The 18,982-nt window shown below is 53.1% G+C and overlaps 7 protein-coding genes across 7 annotated transcripts; 4 read left to right on the top strand and 3 right to left on the bottom strand.

Annotated features, from left to right (window-relative positions):
* Positions 1 to 392: 392 nt before the first annotated feature.
* LOC136373226 (scale keratin-like) lies at positions 393 to 866 on the top strand. The gene has a single exon (XM_066338150.1). The coding sequence runs from the start codon at positions 393 to 395 to the stop codon at positions 864 to 866; it is 474 nt and encodes a 157-aa protein (XP_066194247.1).
* A 1,847-nt stretch (positions 867 to 2,713) lies between these two features.
* LOC136373213 (scale keratin-like) lies at positions 2,714 to 3,328 on the bottom strand. The gene is made up of 2 exons (XM_066338134.1): positions 3,114 to 3,328; positions 2,714 to 2,960 (listed from the first exon to the last, which is right to left on the bottom strand). Exons 1-2 carry the CDS (start codon positions 3,326 to 3,328, stop codon positions 2,714 to 2,716), a joined length of 462 nt encoding a protein of 153 aa, XP_066194231.1.
* Positions 3,329 to 7,578: 4,250 nt separating this feature from the next.
* Positions 7,579 to 8,193, top strand: LOC136373214 (scale keratin-like). Its single transcript, XM_066338135.1, has 2 exons — positions 7,579 to 7,793; positions 7,947 to 8,193. Exons 1-2 carry the CDS (start codon positions 7,579 to 7,581, stop codon positions 8,191 to 8,193), a joined length of 462 nt encoding a protein of 153 aa, XP_066194232.1.
* A 3,127-nt stretch (positions 8,194 to 11,320) lies between these two features.
* LOC136373215 (scale keratin-like) lies at positions 11,321 to 11,713 on the bottom strand. Its single transcript, XM_066338136.1, has one exon. The coding sequence runs from the start codon at positions 11,711 to 11,713 to the stop codon at positions 11,321 to 11,323; it is 393 nt and encodes a 130-aa protein (XP_066194233.1).
* Positions 11,714 to 13,347: 1,634 nt separating this feature from the next.
* Positions 13,348 to 13,740, top strand: LOC136373199 (scale keratin-like). The gene has a single exon (XM_066338122.1). It carries the CDS (start codon positions 13,348 to 13,350, stop codon positions 13,738 to 13,740), a length of 393 nt encoding a protein of 130 aa, XP_066194219.1.
* A 1,427-nt stretch (positions 13,741 to 15,167) lies between these two features.
* LOC136373206 (scale keratin-like) lies at positions 15,168 to 15,560 on the bottom strand. Its single transcript, XM_066338128.1, has one exon. The coding sequence runs from the start codon at positions 15,558 to 15,560 to the stop codon at positions 15,168 to 15,170; it is 393 nt and encodes a 130-aa protein (XP_066194225.1).
* A 1,462-nt stretch (positions 15,561 to 17,022) lies between these two features.
* LOC136373196 (scale keratin-like) lies at positions 17,023 to 17,591 on the top strand. Its single transcript, XM_066338119.1, has 2 exons — positions 17,023 to 17,057; positions 17,175 to 17,591. The coding sequence occupies exon 2, from the start codon at positions 17,199 to 17,201 to the stop codon at positions 17,589 to 17,591; it is 393 nt and encodes a 130-aa protein (XP_066194216.1). The 5' UTR covers positions 17,023 to 17,057; positions 17,175 to 17,198.
* Positions 17,592 to 18,982: the final 1,391 nt, after the last annotated feature.

Below are 18,982 nucleotides of genomic sequence, written 5' to 3'. Positions count from 1 at the left end.
GGCTCTCAGCAGAATTGGGATGAGTGGGAAGACAAAGCTACTGTAATTAAGTCCTCCATAAGCTCATGCAAACCTGCTGAACCCAAATCCGAGTTTTCCTGATGACTCACGCACAGCGACCTTGGGACAAAGTCACTTTGCACTCGCCGCTTTTGCCTCCTGGTTTTCATTGCAATCTGGAGAAATAAGTCGTAGTTGTTTTTCAGGATGTTATGAGGGACAGAGTTTTCCAAAAACATTTCCCACTTGGCCTTCTAAATCTCAAAGTTTGTGTTGTTGTGTTGTTGAAGTTTAAAACAGTGTCACGCTCTACTTGTAATTTTAACGTGAATCGCTGAATTTGGGATTTTTGTCTTTCTTTTCAGCCTGTGCCGACCATCAACCCCTGCGAGATGTCCTGCTACGACCTGTACCCGTCCTCTGGCTGCGGCGTGCTGCGTCCCCAGCCCCTGGCCGAGAGCGGGAACGAGCCGTGCGTGCGGCAGTGCCCCGACTCCACCGCCGTCATCCAGCCTCCCGCCGTGGTGGTCACCTTCCCCGGGCCCATCCTCAGCTCCTTCCCGCAGGATTCCGTGGTGGGATCTGCTGGAGCTCCCGTGCTGGCGGCCTCCGGGGCCTCGCTGAGCTCTTGGGGATCCCTGGGCTATGGGGGATTTGGCTCTGCGGGATATGGGGGTTATGGATACGGGGGTTACGGGGGTCTCTATGGCTACGGGGGTTATGGCTATGGGGGTTATGGGGGTCTGGGGTCCTGTGGGGGTTACCGGGGTCTCTATGGCTCCGGGAGGTTCTTTGGCTCTGGTTATTGCAGCCCCTACTCCTCCTGGTACGGCCGCTACGGCCGCGGCTTCTGGGGCTCCTGCTGAACCCTGCAGAAATATCCCCAAATAAGGAATCACCGGCAATGGATGGATGCAATCCTGACCCCAGAGGAGATGTTGTGACCATGGCCACCCCTCTCCAGTGTCCACACAACTTCTCCTCGATTAATTCATCTCCTATTTGTCATTTTCTGGGCTTTTTTGTTGTGGGGGTTTTTTTTCCCATCTGTGTGTGTGTAATATGTAGGATAAAATGATAATTTATGTTCTTCCGGAATGCAACTTCATTGTCCAGCTGAAGAGAAGCAACCACAGAAGGAGTTGCCTGTTCTCTGATAATCTTCGTGTTCTGCTATGCTTTTCTTTTTCTGTGAATGCTTTTTATTTCCTTATTAAAGCCATTGTGTTCTGCAAAAAAAAAAAAACCAACCCAAAGTTTCTGTTTTAATTTCTCTGGCTGTGGGTTTGCAACACTTCTGTCTGTACAGAAGTGGGGGTAAAATTCATATCCTTTTAACAGGCTGAGGTTCAGATTTTAAAACCATCTGGAATGAAGTCAGTCACTGTTCCTTGATCCAGAATTTGGGAGCAGGAATTCTCCCTCCCTAGCTGTACCGGGCTGCAATAATAACATTAAAACATCATGGAATGGGTTGAATTAAAAAAACCCCAAAGATCTTCTCCTCCCAGCCCTCACCATGATCAGGGACACCTCCCACTAGACCAAGTTGCTCCAGCCTGGAATCGGAAACTTCCAGGGATGGGGCAACCAGGAATTCCCACAAAAACCTGTGCCAGGGACTATCCATCCCCACAAGGAAAAGATTTCTTCCCAAAATCCAACCTAAATTTGCCCTCTGTCAGTTTGGGTCCATTCTCCCTTGTCCTGTCACTCCAGTTCCCAAGGAAAAGCAACTTTTTTCCAGTTCCCCTGTAGATCCTGGAGGGTGGAATCTCACCAGGGCACATAAAAAGGGGGGATTTGCTCGCAGGTTAATTTTAATTTTCCCAGGTCCTCTCTGCTCCAGCTTTTCTTGCTGGTGTGAATGAATCCCTGAAGGTTTTTCTGCCAAAAAAACACCCAACACTTTACATTTCATGACTATCCAGAACGATTTCAGATTTATAATTTCCAATCTGCAGCCCAGAAGACTTATTTAAGGATTTTGCAGGAAATTGATTTATCTTCCTGCCAAGGTTATTCTTGAGGACACAGTTCAAGTATTTGACTGAGGAAATATTTGAGTCAGAACCAGAAGCTCGAAGAGATGAAAGCTTTACCTGGAAGAAATTCATACCGAAACCTAATTTTTCCCCGTTTTTTTGGGCAGGACATTCCTGTCCATATTTTAGGGACAGGTTGGATGAACTTTTAAGATCCCTCCCAACACAAACCATTCCATGACTGGAATTTTTTTGGCTATTTTAGGACATTTTAGACTGTTACTGACACCTGCACTGGTGAGGCTTCCCCAAAAGCAAACAGCAATAGTAAAAATGGGGAAAGAACACCAGATTACGCCAACTTTGATGCAATAAAACTTTTAATGGCAGCAAGCAAAGCAATGAATTGCAGAGTCTCCGATGAACAGGAAACTCTTCTCCAGCCAGAAGCTGTGACTGATGTGGGTTCTTTTCCAAACCCCAGCTGTGGATGTGAACAAGCAGGACCCATTCCAAGCCCCTTTTGTTCCCGAACAAAATGGGAACACAGAAACGAGGTGGGAGAAGCTTTAGGGCAGGCAGCTGAAAGAGGAGGAATTCAAGGGGGGCCCGAGCGGCCACAAATCCATGGTTTTGGGGATGGAGCAGGTGGTCTCGGGCTCTTTGGCTGCAAAACCATCATGTTTCATCTGCTGGTGGGACCTCACTCGGGATTTTCCCCTCAGGGTTTAGCAGGAGCCGCAGCTGCCGCGGCGGTAGCGGGAGAAGCCGAAGGATCTGCCAGAGCCATACAGACCCCGGTACCCCCCACAGGACCCCAGACCCCCATAACCCAGGGACCCATAGCCCCCATATCCACAGAGACCCCCATAGCCCAGGGAGGAGCCCCCATATCCATAGAGACCCCCATAGCCCAGGGATGAGCCCCCACAGGCCCCCAGACCCCCATAACCCAGGGACGAGCCCCCATATCCATAGAGACCCCCATAGCCAAATCCTCCATATCCCCTGGAGCCAAATCCCCCATAGCCCAGCGAGGAGCCCCCATATCCATAACCCCCATATCCCGCAGAGCCAAATCCCCCAGAGCCCAGGGATCCCCCAGAGCCCAGCGAGGCCCCAGAGGCCGCCAGCACGGGAGCTCCAGCAGATCCCACCACGGAATCCTGCGGGAAGGAGCTGAGGATGGGCCCAGGGAAGGTGACCACCACGGCGGGAGGCTGGATGACGGCGGTGGAGTCGGGGCACTGCCGCACGCACGGCTCGTTCCCGCTCTCGGCCAGGGGCTGGGGACGCAGCACGCCGCAGCCAGAGGAGGTGGAGCACAGGTCGTAGCAGGACATCTCGCAGCTGGTTTGGAGGTTGATCTAGAAAAGATGATGGTTTATGTTGGTTTTGAAGGAATAGCAAACTTTGGGCTGTGCTGGAGCAGCTCGAGGGTATCAGTAATAAATCTGGGAAGTCAGTGTGATTCCTATTCCTGGTTTTTCTCCTATCCCTCTGATCTCTGAGCTGCTCTTGACTTCAACCACATCTGCACTCTTCAGCCCTATCTTCGAATTTCCAGATCACATAATTCTTTCAGCATTAAATTACTCTTAGCCAATGATTTCTACTCAGATTTTTTCTTTCTTTTTGTAAACCCAACCAAAATACAGACACATACAGAGGTTATGCTTTATCTCCTGAAACACAGGCAAGGAACCCTTTGCAGTGCTAAAATAATACAAGTTTGGGGTTTGATACCACTCCATGAACCCTTCTCCTGTAGATTAATGAGAAATTAAACACCAAATATCCCTCAGAGCAGCCCGACCACAAACAGATTTCTGGACAGGAAGTTTCAATTTAAAGAATTCAGGGAGAAAAGCGACTTACCTGGTTCACGAAGGCAGGACAGGTGAGAGAAGAGGATGGAAGGTCCTGGTGCAAGGCACCTTTTATAGAGCTCCCTGCTTGCCCACGGGGCACCTGATGATGCTCCAGCTCATAATTAGGTCCCAACCCCAAATTGCAGGGAGACACATAATTCCTCAAAGTGCTGAAATTGTCTTTGCTTGATTGCTGGTGCACTTCAAACCCACACATGGCGTGAGGTGCACATTCCACCCCGGGCCTCTATTGTCTCTCAGGGCTTTATTGTGGGGGAATTTTTTTTTTTTTTTTTTAATGATCCCATTGCTCTACTCAGCATTAGGGGAGGAAATAAAGGTGAGTGGATTTATTTATGAGTCCACCACGATTAGGATGATTGAAGGGCACTCGTGGTAAAGCTCCCTGAGTGTGATCAACAGGAGACGTGGAGCCAAGGGGGTTTGTTTTAGGAGTTCAGATGAGGGCTGGGGAGGAAGAACAAAGGGGAAAACCCCACTGGTTTTGCAGGCTCAGCATTTCTCCCTCCACCTACTCAGGGCAAGGCAAACACAATAATCAAGAGCATCTTTGGATGGACTTTGTGTCATAAAATGCCATCATAGGATGGTTTGGGTCGAAAAACACCTTAAAGATCATTCACCTGACATGGGCAGGGACACCTTCCACAGACCAGGTGGCTCCAAGTCTCGTCCACCCCAGCATTGGACACTCCCAGGGATGGGGAATCCATGGAATCACCTGTGCCACTCTCACAGGTCACGACTCCTTCCCAAAATCCCACCTTAACCTCAGCTCTGTCAGTTTTAATTCACTCCCTGTTTTTCTGCTCTTTCAACACTTAAAAGAAGTCTCTCCCCATGTTGCTTTTTAAACTGTCTCCTGGTTCTCTTTCAGTCCCTGGAAACAGAGAAATATTTCACCTGGCAGGCACAATTCCACAGAAATTGAGTTTTTTGGGTTGCCTCATCCAGTTTTCCTTTCATTTCTCATGGCTTCTCCTCCCATTTTTTACATGTTAGTGATGCAACATTCTGTGTTTTAAATAAAAAAAAAAAATAAAAAAAAAAAAGATTTTATTCATAAGGTCAAAGGCAGGAAGGTCAATGCTATAAACCAAGAGCTGATTGAGGGGAAAAAAAAAACCCAAGTGGCCTCAATTTATCCATTTTAATGTGATAATCTCTTGTAATTGTGGGGTGTTTACACACCCAGGCACAGGTTTTTATATAACTCTGACACAGTAGGAACAAGCCAGTAATGGCTGCTCAGGAGATATTTGAAAATCCCTTGGAATGTTCTCGTAAAACTTTGACATGATTTTTTTTTTTCCCGAGCAGGATAATGGCTCGGAAAAATCCTCACATGTGCCTCCAGATTCGGAAAAAGCTCATAATTTGTAACTAATGCGTGGCGTGAAGATAATCAGGTGGGTGACGATGATAACGACGATAATGACAGAGTAGGACAAACCCGTGGTGTAAGCACCGAGACAGAAACCTCAGCAAATCCAACATTTGCTTTTCCCAGCAGATTTCCCAGCACCTCGTAATTGCTCTCTGCTGAAAGATGCCGTCAAGGACGGGATTAGCTGTAAGATCATCTTTATAAACAAAGGGGTTTTTTATTTCCACTACAGCTAAATTTGGGATTTCTCCTATGTAGAATAGTAGAATGGTTTAAAGTTGGGAGGGACCTCAAGGAATATCTTGTTTCACCCCCTTCCATGGACAGGGACACCTTCCACCATCCCAAACTGGCTTTGAACACTTCCAGAGATGGAGCAGCTCAACGAAACATAAATCCAATTACTAATTCAACGTACACTCTGATTATTCCCTTCTAATCCTTAAAATCATAAATATTTAGGACTAAAAATAAAATAACTATTCAGATCTAAACTCGGGTTAAGGGTCAGAAAACACATAAGACTTTTCTGGATTATTTGTGTCCCCAAACCATTTTATGATTTTTTTCATTTCCGTAGATGTCTGAGCATAATTGTCCTTTAAGACAGATCGAGAATATTTGTGTATAAACAGCTCAGCACATGGTGCCACCCCAGGAAAACTGATATCAATTCATGAATCGTGAATTTCAGGACAAAAGATGCACCAATTTCACCCATCAGCATCTCAGATCAAAGGGCCTGGCCTGACGTAACGCGATAATTGGAATCAAGAATAAACACAAACAGAAAGAGCAACAATTTCATCACTTTGGGGAGCAACAGATACAATTATAAAAAATGTTCTGTGTCAACTAATGAGCTGCTCTGAGCCCTCAGGCAACTCTGAACTGTATAAAAGCTGTTTCCACTCAGGGTTCTCCCAAACATCTTCCCTTCACTCCTTCTTCCCAACGACTTGGTAAGTCTGGAGCTGCTCTTTGCTGCTTTTGGAACCCTTTTTTTGCTGCTTTTTGGAACCTCTCTTTGCTATACAATTCATCTGAGGTGCTCCCTTCCACTGGGGACTCGCAGGCAAAAACATTAGGTGAAGAGAGAAACCTTGCCAAAAACCTTCTGGAGAGGCTGCTCTCTGCTTTGGTTGTTCCAAACCAAACTGAAATTTTCCCATCTGAAAAATTCTATTGGGTGTTGGGTTGCCTCCACCAGGCAAGCTGAATGTTTATTCCTATCCCCTCTGCTTGGTTAAATGGGTGACTGGAAATTATTTGGAAAGCTTTATTTATTATTATTACTAGTATTACTATTACTATTATTATTATTATTATTATTATTATTATTATTATTATTATTATTTAAACCTTCCTGGTTCTCAGGGAATTGTTGAGTTTAGAGGCAAACCTGCCATTAGATCCAGTTTGTTCAATTACAAATCGCCCAAAATACTTTTAATTGAAGATAAACGGGCACAAACACCCCAAGAGACCAGGCACTGGCTTGGAATAGGACACAGAGAAGAACTGAGAACAGTTTAAAACGCTCTGTAAGAGATTTATTTAAGGTTAAAAGGGATCCTGGAGGGAATTTGAGGAGCTGAAATGTGAAGAATTTTCCAAAAGAGTTCGTAGCCCAAAATCAAAACCCTGGGGTGTCAAGGTCATTGTCGGCATCTCAAATCAAATTTGATCCAAATTTGGGACGATCATGTTTGCAATTCCCTTGTGACGGTTTCATCCAAGAAGCGAATCTGAGCAGACAATGAGCTATAATCCTTGTTCTGACAAGGATCAGCACAAAGGAGATCAGTGGAAATGAGGAGCCAGTCACCAAATCCTGAATAACAACACGCTCCACTCCTGGAGTCCTTGCTGATCCCCTGACTCACCAAAGGGCTCCAGCAGATGATTTTGGCTGTCCTTCCTCAATTTCCACCTTTAAGAGAGGCGGGGAAATCCCGGTGATCAAAGGGCTCCTGTGTGGGGACAGGCAGCCAAGTCCAGAGACTTTTTCTGGAGGTAAATAACACCTTGTGCTTGCTGGAATCAACTCTTGCAGATCGACCTCAAGATCTGATCTGGAAATTCAAAGCTAGAGCTGGAGAGTGCAGATGTGGTGGGTTGAGTGTTGGACTGAAGCCAAGAGTAGCCCGGAGGTCACAGTGATAGGAAAAAAACAGGAATAGGAATTACATTGACTTACCAGATTCATTCATGACACCCTTGAGCTGCTCCAGCACAGCCTAAAGTTCACTATTCCTTCAAAATCAACACAAACCACCATCTTTTCTAGATCAGCCTCCAAACCAGCTGCAAGATGTCCTGCTACGACCTGTGCTCCACCTCCTCTGGCTGCGGCGTGCTGCGTCCCCAGCCCCTGGCCGAGAGCGGGAACGAGCCGTGCGTGCGGCAGTGCCCCGACTCCACCGCCGTCATCCAGCCTCCCGCCGTGGTGGTCACCTTCCCCGGGCCCATCCTCAGCTCCTTCCCGCAGGATTCCGTGGTGGGATCTGCTGGAGCTCCCGTGCTGGCGGCCTCCGGGGCCTCGCTGGGCTCTGGGGGATCCCTGGGCTATGGGGGATTTGGCTCTGCGGGATATGGGGGTTATGGATATGGGGGCTCCTCGCTGGGCTTTGGGGGATTTGGCTCCAGGGGATATGGAGGATTTGGCTATGGGGGTCTCTATGGATATGGGGGCTCGTCCCTGGGTTATGGGGGTCTGGGGGCCTGTGGGGGCTCGTCCCTGGGCTATGGGGGTCTCTATGGATATGGGGGCTCCTCCCTGGGCTATGGGGGTCTCTGTGGATATGGGGGCTATGGATCCCTGGGTTATGGGGGTCTGGGGTCCTGTGGGGGGTACCGGGGTCTGTATGGCTCTGGCAGATCCTTCGGCTTCTCCCGCTACCGCCGCGGCAGCTGCGGCTCCTGCTAAAGGCGAGGGGAAAACCCTTCACCTCGGCAAACGGCACCTCTGGACCCTCCCCTGATCTCCTGAGGGAGGGACACAGCACCAGATTTCTCTCCAGACGGTGGGGTCGGAACCCCTCCAGAAATTCTCCTTTTTTGTTTCCTCCTCCCTTTGTTTGGTCTCCCCTTCCTCGCCAAGTGTTCGGCTCCACCATCCGCTGGCTTCTCCCTGAAAATGCTTCCTCCTGACATGAGGCTGAGGGAGCAGCTCCCTCGAGGAACAAGCTGCCTGACTTTGCCTCACCTGTTCTTGCAATAAAAAAAAAAATCCTGCATCCAACACCCGCCTCTGTTTTTTCCTGTTAAACCCCGGAATGGCATTCGGGGGTCCCTCTCCTCCCCATCACAACCAGACTGAGATGCCTTGGGTCAGAGCTGCAGCTGAGAGTCCTCCCTGCCTTACACGGATTAATCCGGTTTTCAGACTTCCAGTATTTTATTACGATTATTTCCATCCGATTTGGCGTTGGGACAGGGAAGAGTCACACCCCAAGGCTGCCAGAGCACAAGGACAATGCTCTTGGCACAGGGTGGGAATTTTGGGGTGCCTGTGTAGGGCCAGGAGTTGGACCCAATCCCTGTGTGGCCCTTCCAACCCGGGATATTCCAAAGTTCCATTTTTTTACAAGTGGTTAATTTACTGCTGGAACTCCTTTTAATTTCGCGTCTTCCAGGCAATATTTTAGGAATCATCCGCCTGCCTTCAAAGACAAAGCTAAAAAACACTGCCCGAAGTTCTGCCTAAGCACGCTCAGAAAAGGAAGGATAGGAGGAAGGTGAACAAAGGGAAGCAATTTTTGAGATAGGTATCTGATGAGCAGAGATGAGGCACTACCTTCCCTTTTTTCATTAATCACTGCCATGATAAAGTTGCCTCGGGGAAGGTTTGGCTGAACCTGTCAGCAGGTGAGGTAAAAAGAACATGAACTGGTGCATTAGAGAGGATTTAGCTCTTCCTTCACCAGGACTCTTTCAAAGAAAATGTCTTGATCAGTGTCAAGGAACAGCAAACCTTATTTTTCACAGGTAATTTCAATATTCTTCCTCGTAAGGGACTGGAATCAATTATTAAGTTATCGATTTATTACTAACAGTCAGATGGGTGTAAATAATAAATTGAGATGGAAATCAGTCCATGGTACTCGTGAATGCAGCTTTCTTTTCATAAAACAAGAGTTCATTTTTATGGGTAAGCAACCACTTATTTGAGAATATTTTGACCAAAAAAATCACAGAATTGTTTAGGTTAGAAAACACCTTTGGGATCATCCAAGATGCGCCTGATCCCCACCTGGTCACCCAGCCCAACATCCAGGAATTCCTTGGACATCTCAAGGGATGGGAATTCCAAACCACCTGAGCCTTTTCCCAAGGTCTGGCTGCCCTTTCCAGGAGGAAATTCCTGCGTCCAACCTGAGCATCTCCTGCTCCATCTCTAAAAACTCTCCCCTGACAGGTTCTGGCTTCTCTGCCGGCTTCATCCTCCCTGTCCCCTCTTTCCTCTCACCGAGGGCAGCTCCTGGGACAACTTTTACAAAACCCAGCTGCTTTTCCCTCCATTTCAATCCCAATCTTCGCTTCCACCCTCAGCCTCCAAGAGGTGCTGGGTGTAAATCACGAGCCCAGCCGAACACCTGAGCTGCCAAATTTCCCTCACTCAGCGAGGCAGTGCCGGGCAGGCACCGGCTTAATTAGTTGTTGTGTAAGACAAGTGCTAAGCCCGAGATAACACCCCTGGAGAGAGCCTTTAACACCTAGAGAACAACGATTACACAGCTTTAATTCGGGCTGGATGCCTGCTCGGGGTGAGCTCACGTCTGATTGTGAAATCCGACTAAGGGCTGACCTTTCTCTCAGTGTCTACTACAGGGTGGAGAGAGTTTACTCCATTCCTTACTCAAGGATTAGGTCTGGAAAAACCTCTAATTATTCATCTGCCTTCCTGGCATTGGCACATCTTTTCGGGAGCGCTGATAAGAGAAAGCTGAGTGGCACTGGGCAGGAGGGAATCGGAGTTTTGGACTGGAAAAACGAGGTGGCAGAACTGCTGGGAGCAGCAGGAACGGAGTGACCATCGTGGGACGGGGCAGAGCCGGGTGCCTGCTGACTACGGGGAAACAAGGTGGTGCAATGGCAAAGAAACTTTCCTGTCCCACCTTCCAGAATCCCAGGAACCAGGAAAACACCTCCAACATCATCGAGTCCAACCCAGGACCAATCCCCAGGTTCTCAACAAGCCCAGAGCAGTGAGGGTCACATCCAGCTGAACCATCTGCGCCAAAACCACTGGTTCAAATCACCTCTGTCGAGTCCTCACACCTCTCACAGTCACACGTGGATTCCTCGCTGCTGTTATCCCAGGTTTTCCAAGCAGTCTCAGTGATCTGGATCCTTAAAATACTTTAATTGTGGTGCAAAAACAGAGTAATAGATGCAGATGGTGCCTCCAAGGAGGGACAAACAAAGGGCGCCTTGGGATTTTATACCCTCAAAGTCTGGGGACATCACCTACTGCTGTGACCGTGAGTGTCCAGTCACCTGGCTGGGTCACAGGTCCCTGTGCTCTTTAAATGCTCTGGAGTAAATACACTAAAAAATATAAAATACCAGATATGTGATAATATAAACAGAACCTCTGAAACCAAGGGAAAAAACACACCCAATTTCCCTCTCACAACAAACACGTCCCTGCTTGTCCAAAACACAGCGTGAATCCAGGAAAAATTAACGGAATTAATCCTGAGTTAACCAAAATGTAGAACACTACATCATACAAACACAGCGGAAATCACCTGAGAGCTCCGAAGGGTAAAACCCACAAGGTACGGCATAGTGAAAAATGGATGGATCAGAACCTGCCCTCCAGCAGTGGAGTGAACAGAACTCTAGAGAAATACGCAGAGAGACAGCAGTTGGATGCAGGAAAACTTTATTGCATTAAGAAGGGGAGGAAAAACTGAGAGACAAGGTGGTCAGGGTGCAGGCAGGCCGGGTGTCACGGGCTGCAGGAGGCCAGGGCAGCTTGTGCCCAGCTCAGCTTGTCCCTGCCGGGCTGAGGCAGCCGCGGGGGTTTTGGCCAGGCTGTGGCGGCTCTAGCAGGGCCCGCAGGTGTCCCAGAACTTCTTGGTGTAGCGGGGCAAGGCGCAAGGGCTGCAGGCGGGAGCAGCGTAGGCTCTGCCAAAGGTGCAGAGGCCCCCCGAGGCCTGGGTGGCGCCGGCGCCGTAGAGGCCGCCCAGCCCCAGGGAGCCGCCAAAGGCCGGTGCTCCGGAGGAGCCCACCACGGCTTGCTGGGGGAAGGAGCTGAGGATGGGCCCGGGGAAGGTGACCACCACGGGCGGTGGCTGGATCAAGGCTGAGGAGTCGGGGCACTGGCGGGCGCACAGCTCATTGCAGCTCTCAGCGATGGGCTGGGGCACGGCCACGCCGGTTCTTGGTGGGCACAGGTCCACGCTGGTTCTTGGTGGGCAAATGTCGTAGCAGGACATCTTGGCGTGACAGAGATGAGGCTGAAAGAGAATTCAGACAAACAGGGGTTAGAAGAGACAGAGTTACCTCCTCATTCAGCAGCACCCCGTTCCCACAGACCCTGAGCGGCCAAAGCCACCCAGCCTTGCCCACCGTGCCCAGCCCTGGCCCTGTGCCCTGCAGCCCCCTGAGAGCCCTGATCCCCAGAGGCAGAGAGCTCCCAAGCCCTGCCCGAGTCCCTGTGCCCGGCCCGGCTGCGTCGGTCCCGGCCCAGGGGCTCCTTCCTTGCTGTGGGCAGGAGGCTGAGCCGCGGCTGGCCGTGCCAGGCTGGTGCCAGCACAGGCTCTGCGTCGGCAGCTCTGGTGGCCAGGGAGGGCCCTGGGCAGCCCCTGGGCCAGGAGGCAGAGCCCCGCAGGCACCCACCTGGCCTTGGGCTGAGCAGAGGCAGGCGGCGGCAGTGGATGCAGCCCTGGCCCAGGACAGCGCTTTTATGGGTGGCCGCAGAGGCGGGGCAGGAGCTGCCCGTGCTGGGGACACGTGTGTGGGGACAAGGCCCGGCCTCATCCCTGCTGCCACGGGGCTCTGCTGCTGCTGCTGCTGCTGACTCCTGCCTTTCCTGGCCGGCCCCAAGCTGCACCATCAGCCCCTGCAATTATCCCGCTGGCACGCTGCCACTGCCACCGCCTGGGCCACAGCAGCTGCCCCCGGGCAGCGCCTGCCCTGTGCCACCGCCTGTCCCTGATGGGCACAGGGCACGGCTGGGCCAAGGACCAAGGAAAGGCAGCTCCTGAGGGGCCCTGCCTGCTCAGCACCGTGCAGCACGGCACAGTCCAGCAGAGCAGGACTCCAGAGTTCCCCGGGCACTGCCAGGGAACTTTGGGACACAGGGGACAAAGAGTCCTCGTCCTTCCTGCCACGGGAGGCACTTGACAGCCAGCATGTCATTCTGCAGAGGGGGTACTGGAAAACCTGTGAGTGTCTGGATGTTCAGGACAGAAGTTGCAGGAGCCTGGATCTTGGAGGGGATTTGTGCATCACAGGTCAGCCCAGTGGAGCCAGAGCTCTTGTGCCTGCTTTCACAGCCCAGGGGGTTCTTTCAGATTGGGAATAAACGCCTGTTGTGGTGTTCTGCATCGAAAGTGGGCAAGGAGCAGAGATCTCCACCCGGCTCAGACTGATTCCAGCCCTGCCCCACCCCTGTGCACCATTCAAGTTGTTCCTGGAGCCAAATTCCTGGGTGCCAATGCTGCTATCAAGGATGTGAGGTGGCAGGAAGGACAAGATGGCCTGGGCAGCAGGAGGTGCTGGGCTGGCAGCTGGGGGATGCTGACTCAGGGAGGGGCAGGGGCCGCACAGCCCTGGTGTCAGCAGCAGCAGCAGCAGCAGCAGGGAGTGTCCCCTGAGCAGATTGGCCCGGCTGGAGCTGAGCAATGCTGGGGCTGCTATAAAAGCCCTGGGCAGGCCAGCCTGGGCCAAGCACTGCCCTGGCCACCTTCTCCTCCTCCTCCTGCTCGTGGACAAGGGTAAGTGTGTGAGCACTTGTGCTGGCGTCTCCCTGCTGCAGCCCCGGCCCCTGTGGCTCTGGCGCTGCCCTGTGCTGCTCTCCTGCCACGGCTGCCCTCTCTTGCAGAGCACCCTCGCATCCCACGCCAAGATGTCCTGCTACGACCTGTGCCCCCCCAAGACCAACCTGGACCTGTGCCCACCCAGGACCGGCGTGGCTGTGCCCCAGCCCATCGCTGAGAGCTGCAACGAGCTGTGCGCCCGCCAGTGCCCCGACTCGTCGGCCTTGATCCAGCCGCCGCCCGTGGTGGTCACCTTCCCCGGGCCCATCCTCACCTCCTTCCCCCAGCAAGCCGTGGTGGGCTCCTCCGGAGCACCGGCCTTTGGCGGCTCCCTGGGGCTGGGCGGCCTCTACGGCGCCGGCGCCACCCAGGCCTCGGGGGGCCTCTGCACCTTTGGCAGAGCCTACGCTGCTCCCGCCTGCAGCCCTTGCGCCTTGCCCCGCTACACCAAGAAGCTCTGGGACACCTGCGGGCCCTGCTAGAGCAGACAACAACAGCCCACCAGCCCCCTGCAAACCTCAGCCTCTCTCCTCCTCTCTCTTCTCTTCCACTGCCCCTCTGACCAGCCCGCCTCTCCTGGCTCCTTCCTGTGCCCACATTCCCGACTCCTCCATGGTCCCGCCAGGCTCTTGCTGCTCTGCTCAACAGCCGTTGCGTGGGACCAGCCTGAAGGAGCAGCTCTGGGGAAGCCTGCAGAGAGATCCAGCCTGTGCCTCATGTGTCTGTGTTCTTTTTTGTGCTTAAAATAAAACAATCCTGCATCGAATTCCTGCCTCTCTGGTGTTCTTCTCAGGATTTGGGGTACAGGGCAGACCTTCCTTGTCCTACCCATGGGCACCAGGGGCTCAGCCAGGGCAGTGTCCCAGCCTCATCTTTGCCAGGCTGAGGTGGCTTTGGACAGATGCCCCAGCCCTGGCAGCTCTCAGCACACACGGGCCTGAATGGGAAGTCCAAGGAACATTTCTGGAGGCAGGCAATTTCTGTTTTGGAGCACTTGAAGCCCTGGGAACCTTCCAGACTACCATCCAGACTGGTAGTGAAATAGTGACATTTTCCTGTGGGACTTGGAGCCATGTAGGGGCACTGACTGCCAGTGCTCCAGTCCCTTTGTGCTTCCACAGCTCTGGTGGACAACTTTGGACAGATATCAAATTCGGAAGTTTCCCAGTTGTTATGTCCTGTAAGTAAAATACCTTTGTCATGACTTCCTCTTCTTTGTCTTCATCTTTCCCTTTGCCTTTTCCGTTGTCTCGGTCAAAGTCTTGGTCCTGGTCATGGTCTTTTTGTGTTTGTCTGTGTCTCTTCCTGTTCATCTATATATTTTTCTTTCATCTTCTTTTTCTCTTTCATTTCATGGTTTCCCATCTTCCTCTTTATATTTTCCCTCTTCTTCTTTGTTAGTCACCCTAGTTATCCTTCACCTTCACCTTCTCCTTCTCCTCCTCCTTGAAAACATTCATCTCCATCTGCTTCCTACACGCCTCGTCTTTAACTAAAACTCAACGATCATTCCCTTTCTTTTAATTTTCGTTGAACTTTATTTCTATTTTCATTTCTACTTTAAGGTCCTCCTTTAGTGTCCCCTCCACCATTTGGCTTAACTTTTCCCGTCCTCTTCCATTTCCCAATTGGCAATTGGAATCAAAACAATTCAATTCCCCTCCCACTCCTTAAATCCCCCAACCCAGCGGATTCCTGATTTGAGAAAAGCAACGAAAGAGACAGGAATTGGATGCAGGAAAACTTTATTTAACTTAGGAAGGGCATCGGTGAGAGGGAAAGTGTTCAGACGGCAGGTAGCCAGGCGGGGTGTCACGGGCTGCAGGAGGCCAGGGCAGCTTGTGCCCAGCTCAGCTTGTCCCTGCCGGGCTGAGGCGGCCACGGGGGTTTTGGCCGGGCTGTGGCGGCTCTAGCAGGGCCCGCAGGTGTCCCAGAGCTTCTTGCTGTAGCGGGGCAAGGCGCAAGGGCTGCAGGCGGGAGCAGCGTAGGCTCTGCCAAAGGTGCAGAGGCCACCCGAGGCCTGGGTGGCGCCGGTGCCGTAGAGGCCGCCCAGCCCCAGGGAGCCGCCAAAGGCTGGTGCTCCGGAGGAGCCCACCACGGCTTGCAGGGGGAAGGAGCTGAGGATGGGCCCGGGGAAGGTGACCACCACGGGCGGCGGCTGGATCAAGGCCGATGAGTCGGGGCACTGGCGGGCGCACAGCTCGTTGCAGCTCTCAGCGATGGGCTGGGGCACAGCCACGCCAGTCCTGGGGGGGCACAGGTCCACGCTGGTTCTTGGAGGGCAAATGTCGTAGCAGGACATCTTGGCGTGACAGAGATGAGGCTGAAAGAGAATTCAGACAAAGAGGGGTTAGATGAGACAACGGGATGTCCCAATTCAGCCGCACACTGTTCCCACTCTCCTGGAGTGTTCAAAGCCACCCATTCTTACCCACCGTGCCCAGCCCTGGCCCTGTGCCCTGCAGCCCCCTGAGAGCCCTGATCCCCAGAGGCAGAGAGCTGCCAAGCCCTGCCCGAGTCCCTGTCCCCGGCCCGGCTGTGTCTGTCCCGGCCCAGGGGCTCCTTCCTTGCTGTGGGCAGGAGGCTGAGCCGGGGCTGGCCGTGCCAGGCTGGTGTCAGCACAGGCTCTGTGGTGGCAGCTCTGGTGTCCAGGGAGGGCCCTGGGCAGCCCCTGGGCCAGGAGGCAGAGCCCCGCAGGCACCCACCTGGCCTTGGGCTGAGCAGAGGCAGGCGGCGGCAGTGGATGCAGCCCTGGCCCAGGACAGCGCTTTTATGGGTGGCCGCAGAGGCGGGGCAGGAGCTGCCCGTGCTGGGGACACGTGTGTGGGGCCAAGGCCCGGCCTCATCCCTGCTGCCACGGGGCTCTGCTGCTGCTGCTGCTGCTGCTGACTCCTGCCTTTCCTGGCCGGCCCCAAGCTGCACCATCAGCCCCTGCAATTATCCCGCTGGCACGCTGCCACTGCCACCGCCTGGGCCACTGCAGCTGCCCCCAGGCAGCGCCTGCCCTGTGCCACCGCCTGTCCCTGATGGGCACAGGGCACGGCTGGGCCAAGGCCCAAGGAAAGGCAGCTCCTGGGGGGCCCTGCCTGCTCAGCACCATGCAGCACGGCACAGTCCAGCAGAGCAGGACTCCATCTGCCCCCGGGCACTGCCAGGGAGCTCTGGGACACAGGGGACAAAGAGTCCTCGTCCTTCCTGCCACGGGAGGCACTTGACAGCCAGCATGTCATTCTGCTGAGGGGGTGCAGTAAAACCTGTGAGGGTCTGGATGTTCAGGACAGGACTTGTAAGAGCCTGAACCATGGAAGGGGAGCTGTGCATCACTGGACAGCCCAGGGGAGCAAGAGCCCATCCGCATGCTCTCAGTGCCTAGGGGGTTCTTTCATATTGGAAACAAGCACACCTCGTGCTGTTCCCCATCGACATTGGGCAAGGAGCGGAGATGTCCATCTTGTCCAGGCTGATTCCAGCCCTTCCCCACCCCTGTGCACCATTCAAGTTGTTCCTGGAGCCAAATTCCTGGGTGCCAATGCTGCTATCAAGGATGTGATGTGGCAGGAAGGACAAGATAGCTTGGGCAGCGGCAGGTGCTGGGCTGGCAGCTGGGGGATGCTGACTCAGGGAGGGGCAGGGGCCGCACAGCCCTGGTGTCAGCAGCAGCAGCAGCAGCAGCAGGGAGTGTCCCCTGAGCAGATTGGCCCGGCTGGAGCTGAGCAATGCTGGGGCTGCTATAAAAGGCCTGGCCGGGCCAGCCTGGGCCAAGCACTGCCCTGGCCAACTTCTCCTCCTCCTCCTGCTCGTGGACAAGGGTAAGTGTGCGGGCGCTTGTGCAGGCGGCTCCCTGCTGCAGCCCCGGCCCCTGTGGCTCTGGCGCTGCCCTGTGCTGCTCTCCTGCCACGGCTGCCCTCTCTTGCAGAGCACCCTCGCATCCCACGCCAAGATGTCCTGCTACGACATTTGCCCACCAAGAACCAGCGTGGACCTGTGCCCACCAAGAACCAGCGTGGCCGTGCCCCAGCCCATCGCTGAGAGCTGCAATGAGCTGTGCGCCCGCCAGTGCCCCGACTCGTCGGCCTTGATCCAGCCGCCGCCCGTGGTGGTCACCTTCCCCGGGCCTATCCTCACCTCCTTCCCCCAGCAAGCCGTGGTGGGCTCCTCCGGAGCACCGGCCTTTGGCGGCTCCCTGGGGCTGGGCGGCCTCTACGGCGCCGGCGCCACCCAGGCCTCGGGGGGCCTCTGCACCTTTGGCAGAGCCTACGCTGCTCCCGCCTGCAGCCCTTGCGCCTTGCCCCGCTACAGCAAGAAGCTCTGGGACACCTGCGGGCCCTGCTAGAGCCGCCAAGAACAGACCACCAGCCCCCTGCAAACCTCAGCCTCTCTCCTCCTCTCTCTTCTCTTCCCCTTCCCCTCTGCCCAGCCCACCTCTCCTGGCTCCTTCCTGTGCCCACATTCCCAACTCCTCCACCTTCCCATCGGGCTCTTGCTGCTCTGCTCAACAGCCGTTGCGTGGGACCAGCCTGAAGGAGCAGCTCTGGGGAAGCCTGCAGAGAGATCCAGCCTGTGCCTCATGTGTCTGTGTTCTTTTTTGTGCTTAAAATAAAACAATCCTGCATCGAATTCCTGCCTCTCTGGTGTTCTTCTCAGGATTTGGGGTACAGGGCAGACCTTCCTTGTCCTACCCATGGGCACCAGGGGCTCAGCCAGGGCAGTGTCCCAGCCCCATCTTTGCCAGGCTGAGGTGGCTTTGGACAGATGCCCCAGCCCTGGCAGCTCTCAGCACACACGGGCCTGAATGGGAAGTCCAAGGAACATTTCTGGAGGCAGGCAATTTCTGTTTTGGAGCACTTGAAGCCCTGGGAACCTTCCAGACTACCATCCAGACTGGTAGTGAAATAGTGACATTTTCCTGTGGGACTTGGAGCCATGTAGGGGCACTGACTGCCAGTGCTCCAGTCCCTTTGTGCTTCCACAGCTCTGGTGGACAACTTTGGACAGATATCAAATTCGGAAGTTTCCCAGTTGTTATGTCCTGTAAGTAAAATACCTTTGTCATGACTTCCTCTTCTTTGTCTTCATCTTTCCCTTTGCCTTTTCCGTTGTCTCGGTCAAAGTCTTGGTCCTGGTCATGGTCATTTTGTGTTTTTCTGTGTCTCTTCCTGTTCATCTATATGTTTTTCTTTCATCTTCTTTTTCTCTTTCATTTCATGTACGGTTTCCCATCTTCCTCTTTATATTTTCCCTCTTCTTCTTTGTTAGTCACCCTAGTTATCCTCCACCTTCACCTTCTCCTTCTCCTCCTCCTTGAAAACATTCATCTCCATCTGCTTCCTACACGCCTCGTCTTTAACTAAAACTCAACGATCATTCCCTTTTTTTTAATTTTCATTGAACTTTATTTCTATTTTCATTTCTACTTTAAGGTCCTCCTTTAGTGTCCCCTCCACCATTTGGCTTAACTTTTCCCGCCCTCTTCCATTTCCCAATTGGCAATTGGAATCAAAACAATTCAATTCCCCTCCCACTCCTTAAATCCCCCAACCCAGCGGATTCCTGATTTGAGAAAAGCAACGGAAGAGACAGGAATTGGATGCAGGAAAACTTTATTTAACTTAGGAAGGGCATCAGTGAGAGGGAGGGTGTTCAGACGGCAGGTAGCCAGGCGGGGTGCCACGGGCTCCAGGAGGCCAGGGCAGCTTGTGCCCAGCTCAGCTTGTGACTGCCAGG

The sequence above is a fragment of the Sylvia atricapilla genome, chromosome 33 (genome assembly GCF_009819655.1).
Source record: "Sylvia atricapilla isolate bSylAtr1 chromosome 33, bSylAtr1.pri, whole genome shotgun sequence".
Classification (NCBI taxonomy): Eukaryota; Metazoa; Chordata; class Aves; order Passeriformes; family Sylviidae; genus Sylvia; species Sylvia atricapilla.
The sequence above is the reverse complement of the archived record's forward strand: the minus strand, read 5'-3'. Positions and strand labels throughout refer to the sequence as shown.